Source organism: Marmota flaviventris, chromosome 15 (genome assembly GCF_047511675.1).
Source record: "Marmota flaviventris isolate mMarFla1 chromosome 15, mMarFla1.hap1, whole genome shotgun sequence".
Lineage (NCBI taxonomy): Eukaryota > Metazoa > Chordata > Mammalia > Rodentia > Sciuridae > Marmota > Marmota flaviventris.
In genome coordinates, this window is record NC_092512.1 from 1,763,626 (window position 1) to 1,769,756 (window position 6,131).

Sequence of the window (6,131 nt, forward strand, 5' to 3'; positions counted from 1 at the left end):
AGGTGTTTTTAGTTTCTCCAGGTTCTTCTTTCACCCAGATGTCCTAGGTGAGAAAAGAGCTAAGAGGTCTTATTTTCTCACACAAAAACTGGTATGTGAATAAAGCAAAGGTTCTTCAGCACAGGCTAGCCATGACACAGTGTGTGCATATGCATCATGTTGTATAACATACGTATACAGAACTTTCATCAGTCAATATAAAAAAGACATTAAAAGATTAATACATGAGGGTTAATGTGATGACTGCACAAACAACCCACTGGCAAAGTTAATGTGATGACTGCACAAACAACCCTCTAGCAACATGTCTTCCAGGACTGATGAATAATCAAGGCTCTCGATAAGATAAGCGTCCTATCCCTCTGTATCCCTCACCCGTGCAGAGGAGGGTCCAGAGTGCTCAACACGGCGCACAGCTCCAGCCCCCCATGTGACCCTGCTCCAGGGTCAACTTTCACTTGCAATAAGCCTTGCAGAGATGGGGAACAGGCACCAGGCCATCTCCTTCCTCCAACTCTGGTTGGGAACCTGGCTATGAGTGCCCCAGATCTCTCAGGAAGGTCCAGGGACAATTTGTTCCATGACGTGATCCTTGGCCACAGAGGGCCCCTGGGTGAGATAAAAGGACTGGGCTGAACGGGGGTGGAGGGAGCATCACAATGGCTTTCAGGTCAAAGGCCGGTGTGTGGCTGGCAGGGTCCTGGCTGTGCCCGTGCAGGGTGAGAGCCCTGGGCACCAGTGCAGCTCTGGGTGCCAAGGCAGTGCTGCCCTTTGAAGCCATACCCCAGTGTGCAGGCAACAAGTGGCTGAGGGTGCTACAGATCTGGAAGGAGCGGGGCCAGGAGAACATGCACCTGCAGATGCACCGGGCTTTCCAGGAGCTGGGACCCATTTTCAGGTAAAGCCCTGCCAAGCCCCTCGCTGAGGATGCCCAGTACCTCCTTCTCTGCTGGCTGCCCAGGCACTCGCCAGGCACACGGTGCTCCTGCTCCCTAGGAACAGGGTGGTCTCCGCCCTCCACAAGGCAGGAGGGGGCATGTGGGTTACCGTCCCGAGACTTTGCCGGTGGAGACAAGGACTCCTCCTGTGCACAAGGAAAGCTTGCCTCAGAGGAAGCTGAGAGGGGAAGAGGGCTCAGGCAGAAAGCTCAGGGACTTCCTGTGGGGTAGGCTCAAGTCCAGGAGAAGGGTGAGGTCTGACTGGTCTCCAGAGGGGCACCAGGAGAGGACGTGGGATCCAGCAGGGCTTTGTGCACTGTTCCAAGGTATGACTTGGGAAGAACACAGATAGTATCTGTGATGCTGCCTGAAGATGCTGAGAAGCTGCATCAGATGGAGAGCCTGCAGCCCTGGCGGAGGCCACCGGAGCCCTGGATGGTCTACAGAGAGCACCGTGGACAGAAGCCCCTGGGCGTATTCTTGCTGTGAGGCACCAGTGGGTTGGGTTGGGAAGTGGAATTGACACTGGGCAGCCTGGAGAGGAGGCCAGACCAGCAGACCACAGGACACATGTCCTGGGCTCTGCGGGTGGGTGGACAGTGTCAGTAGTAAGCATGGATGGGTTCCTGTGATGGATGTCCTGGGCAGGGGAGCAGGCAGTGGGGGAGAAAGGCACATGGGGTCTGCACAGGCTAGACAAGGAACACTGAGCCCCTCTCTGAAGGGAGCACTCTCGGCCCTAGGCCTTGGTCCCCTCCTGCTGCTGGGTGGCTCTCCTTCCTGTGGGTCAGAAAACCAGCCCAGAGATGTGAAATCCCAGGACCAAAGCTGTGGGCAGCATGGGCCAGAATCTGAAGTCCACCAGGGCTATCCCACCACCCAAGGGCCCTTGCATCCTGGGTCAAGTCAGCCTTCACTTTGGGGGAGACAGTGATGGGGAGGAGGTTGGGGATGTGGATGGTGGAGGTCCAAGGCAGCTTCTAGCTCAACAGCAAGGCCCTGAGCTTCCAGCTCAACAGCAAGGGGGTAGTTCCTTCCTGTGCACAGGGAAGCGGGGAGAAGATGGTGCTTAGGGTGGGTCAGTTGCAAAGAGGTTGCCATAAAGAGCAAGAAGTGCTGAGAAGAACCACAGGCTGAAGAGTCCCACACTCCGTGTCAGGAAGTGGATTTTCTGGGGAAGGGCAGGGCATATGCACGTGAATGTCCTGGGCCGGGCCCTCCATGGAGGGCATCTGATGCAGAGGCCAGATGTGAAGGGCGGGTCAGGGGGAAAGGAGAGCCAGTGCCCCTGAAGGAAGTGGTGGACGTGTGTGTGTGTGTGTGTGTGTGCGTACACGCGCCCATTAGGGTTATATGCAGCACTGTGCATACTCTTGGACATGAGTGTCTTCACACATGTGTTTGAGGTCTGTGTGGGCACACATGTTGCCATGGCATGTACCCATGTTTCTCATCATCAGGAATGGGAGGCACTGTCCTAGGAAGAGAAAGGTGTGTGTGCCTGATTGTGGCTCAGGCTGCAAAGCCCTGCCCACCACTGGCACCAGAAGCTCTGGGGCCCCATGTGCTTGGGATGTGGTGGGTGGCTGTGGTGGGAGATTCAGTTTGGACTCTGCACTACAGAAGACAAGGACACTTCAGGGAGCAAGCAGGTGCCACTCTCCAAGCTCCATGGGGAAGGACATGGAGGAGAGGAGTCAGCCTGGCCTCTCCCATCTGAGGCATGGTGTGGGCCAGGCAGGCAAACTTGACCTCAGGTCACCCCCCACCCTGGCAGAAAGCCTGGCCACCCAGGCAGGGCCCACATGGACGCAGGGTGTGCCTGGCAGCTCCCAGGAATTAGCCCACAGGCCTCCCAGCACTCCAGGGCTACCTGCCCTCATCCCCATTTCGAACTTCCATGGCCATTGCCCAGCACAGGAAGGTCACTCTGAGAGAATAAGGTGAGGCCAGGACATGCAGCTGCCTAGCCCTCGGCCCACCTTCATCCTTGGAACCACTGAGTCCCTTTGGGTTCCAGGAAGACGGCAGACAGGTTGGGGACCTGTGGGATGTTTGGGGATGCCTCTCAAGCCCTTGCCTGCCCTACAGGAATGGAGCTGAATGGAGATTCAACCGGCTGCGGCTGAATCCAGTCGTGTTGTCAGGAAAGGCCGCGCAGAAGTTCATCCCCATGGTGGACGTGGTGGCAAGAGACTTCTCCGAGGCCCTGAAGAAGAAGGCGCTGCAGAATTCCCGGGGGAGCCTGACCCTGGAGGCCCAGACCAGCATCTTCCACTATACCATCGAAGGTGTGGGGCTGGGGGAGCCCCTGGCCTCGAGGGTTCTGAGGTGGCCAGGGTGGGGTGGAGTGCTGCAGGACGCAGCTGAGGCCCAGGCCTGCCCTTGTTCAGGGCTGCCATCCTCTCTGCAGCCAGCAACTTCGCTCTTTTTGGAGAGCGGCTGGGCCTCTTTGGCCCACACCAGAACGCTGGCAGCCTGAAGTTCATTCATGCACTGGAGGCCATGTTCCAGTCCACTGCTCAGCTCATGTTCCTGCCCAGGAGCCTGTCCCGCTGGATGAGCTCCCAGGTGTGGCAGGAACACTTTCAGGCCTGGGACTACATCTCTGAGTATGGTAAGGGCTGGACCAGGCAGGGCCGTGGGTCGGGGCAGGACAGTCATCCAGGTTTCCTTTGACCACCACCCAGAGCCACACGGAGTCCACACAAAAGGGCCACGCCTTCCTTGTGGCCTTGCAGAGTTGGTGGTGTGGCCAGGCTTAAGACAACACTGAGGAGCAGGGAGGGGCGGCGCTGGGTTGGTGGGAGGATTGACAGTGAAGCCGACCTTCCCAGCACTAAGGCCTGAGGCCTCTCGTCTCCCCACAGCCAACACCTGCATCCAGAAGGTGCATCAGGAGTTTGTCCGTGGTTGCCCTGAGGCTGTCGGCAGTATCACATTCAACCTGATCTTGCAAGGGGACTTCTCACTAGATGCCATCAAGGCCAACGTTATTGACCTCACAGCAGGGAGTGTGGACACGGTCAGTCCTAAGTTCACCCCAACATCTGTGTGACATTCATCTGACTCCCTAGAAATGTCTTAATTCATTTCTGAGGCTCAGGACACTGTAGAGGTACCTTGGAAGGAGCCATTTTGGAGATATGGAGCCTCAGATCTCAAACTGGGGCTGCAGATATGTTTGGAGTACCAGGAATGATGCAGGAGGAGGACCTGGCTGGGGTCTGAAGGCCTGCTCAGGGTGGGACAGTGAGGCTTGTCAGAGGGGTCTGAACACAGCCGGGCAGACAGCCATTGCAAGCAGACGGACAAGGGCTGCAGAGCACCTGTGACTCCTGGAACGGTCACCCCTCAGGGCCACGGAGCAGGGTGTGAGAGCCAATCAGACCCTGAGGAGACAGCAGGAGGTGGCCTGGGTTGGGCCCCGAGAGGTCGTTCCCTCAGGACTCAGGGCAGGAGTCAAGGGGACATGGGTGTCTTGAGTTGTGGGGTGCCAGGGCTCTGTGCTGCTCGGGGCATGCCCTTCCGCTCCAGGGGAGGGTGTTCTCGTGGAGGGGTGCCCTGGGGCTGGGGCGCATGGCCAGTGCCGTGGTCTGAGCCTTGCCCCCATGGCTCCTGCAGACAGCCTTCCCCTTGGTGATGACGCTCTTTGAGCTGGCTCGGAACCCCAATGTGCAGGAGGCCCTACGCCAAGAGAGCCTGGCAGCAGAGGCCAGCATCTCTGCAAACCCCCAGAGGGCCCCCTCAGAGCTGCCCCTGCTGCGGGCTGCCCTCAAGGAGACCTTGCGGTAGGTGCCGGCTGACCCTCCCCACCTGCCCTGGCCCCTCTGCTCACTGGAGGTGGGAGGCAGGCATGAGCAGCTTTGCCTCAGAACCCAGAGCCCCTCAGCTCCTCCTGCTCTGCCTGAAGCCAGGGGTGCTCCTCTCCCCTGGGACTGCACTCCCAAGTCCCATGCATGACCGGCCATGTCCTCCTGGGCCTGGCTGCTCAGGCTGCTGGGGACTCACTGAGCCTAGCAGGTGCCAGCAAGCACATCCTGTGACCAGGGCTGCCGCACCCTCGGGGGTCCTGGGTGGGCAGCAGACAGAGGGAAGAGGAGGGAGCTGTCCCCCTGAGGCCCTGCCTGTTGGTGTCCTACCCCCAGGCTCTACCCAGTAGGAAGCATTTTGGAGCGAATCACAAGCTCAGATCTGGTGCTTCAGAACTACCACATCCCAGCTGGGGTGAGTGAGCCCCGAAGGCCACCCCAGCAGATGGCCCCTTCCCACATCCCCTCACTAGGCAGCTGACACCTCCCTGCGCATGTGTCTGCAGACCTTGGTCCACATGCATCTGTACCCAATGGGCCGAAACCCCGCGCTGTTCCCGAATCCTGAGCGCTACATCCCCCAACGCTGGCTGGACAGCCAACTGCACTTCCGCCATCTGGCCTTTGGCTTCGGGGTGCGCCAGTGTCTGGGCCGGCGCTTGGCAGAGGTGGAGATGCTGCTTCTGCTGCACCACGTGAGTGGGCCTGGGAGGGGCTCAGCAGAAGGGCGTCAGTGGTGCGTGGGGGTGAGCGGGACCAGAAGGGGCCAGCGGGTGGTGGTGCGGGGTGAGCAGCCCCCAACCCTCACCACTCGGGTGCGTGCGTGATGGGGCGGTGCCTTCCCTGAGGGCGGGTCCTGTGCCCACTGCCCCCCCCCCAGCCTGGGTGCGCTGGCTCCTGCTCTCTGCAGCGTGGTGGCTGCTCTGAGCAGCTGGTCAGGAGGCTGGCCAGGACCTGAGCCTGCTGCCCAGGCCACAGGCAAGTCCCGCCTCTCTCCTAGGTGCTGAAATCCTTCCAGGTGGAGACACTAGTCCAAGAGGATGTGAAGATGGTGTACCACTTTGTTTTGAGACCCGCCTCCTCTCCCCTCCTCACTTTTCGGCCTGTCAACTAGTCACATCTGCGCACTGCGCCCCACCACCAGCCTCCCTCTGCCTTGACCCCAGCCCGCCTCCCTCTGCCTTGACCCCAGCCCACCTCTCTTCTGTCCCAAGGGCTCTGCTTCCTTGCCCCCACGCGGTCCAGCCAGCTCCTGGCCCAGTGGACTGGCCCAAGCCCCAAGGCAGGACAGGGCTTGCCGAGCTGTGCAGCAAAGCCAGGACGCACTGAGGAGGATCTTGGTGGCAAGTCCAGGCTTTGTTGCCAGCCTCACCGAGCAGTC

General features: G+C 59.6%; 1 protein-coding gene across 2 annotated transcripts; it reads left to right on the plus strand.

The window, feature by feature from the left end:
* Window positions 1-659: 659 nt before the first annotated feature.
* LOC139702099 (cytochrome P450 11B3, mitochondrial-like) lies at window positions 660-5,864 on the plus strand. Of its 2 annotated transcripts, XM_071602396.1 has the most exons (9): window positions 660-898; window positions 1,265-1,423; window positions 3,030-3,229; window positions 3,352-3,555; window positions 3,809-3,963; window positions 4,563-4,729; window positions 5,087-5,165; window positions 5,257-5,445; window positions 5,751-5,864. In XM_071602396.1, the coding sequence occupies exons 1-9, from the start codon at window positions 660-662 to the stop codon at window positions 5,862-5,864; spliced, it is 1,506 nt and encodes a 501-aa protein (XP_071458497.1). The 2 variants fall into 2 exon arrangements, with proteins under 2 accessions (XP_071458497.1, XP_071458498.1); XM_071602397.1 differs by lacking the exon at window positions 5,257-5,445.
* The last annotated feature ends 267 nt before the right edge of the window (window positions 5,865-6,131 follow it).

What these genes read in the sequence shown, in the direction of transcription:
- LOC139702099 (XM_071602396.1), top strand. Translation starts at nt 660, where the DNA reads ATGGCTTTCAGGTCAAAGGCCGGTGTGTGGCTGGCAGGGTCCTGGCTG. An exon ending in GAGCTGGGACCCATTTTCAG is followed by an intron (nt 899 to 1,264) that starts GTAAAGCCCTGC and finishes CACTGTTCCAAG; the next exon opens with GTATGACTTGGGAAGAACAC. An exon ending in TGCTGCTTCTGCTGCACCAC is followed by an intron (nt 5,446 to 5,750) that starts GTGAGTGGGCCT and finishes CCTCTCTCCTAG; the next exon opens with GTGCTGAAATCCTTCCAGGT.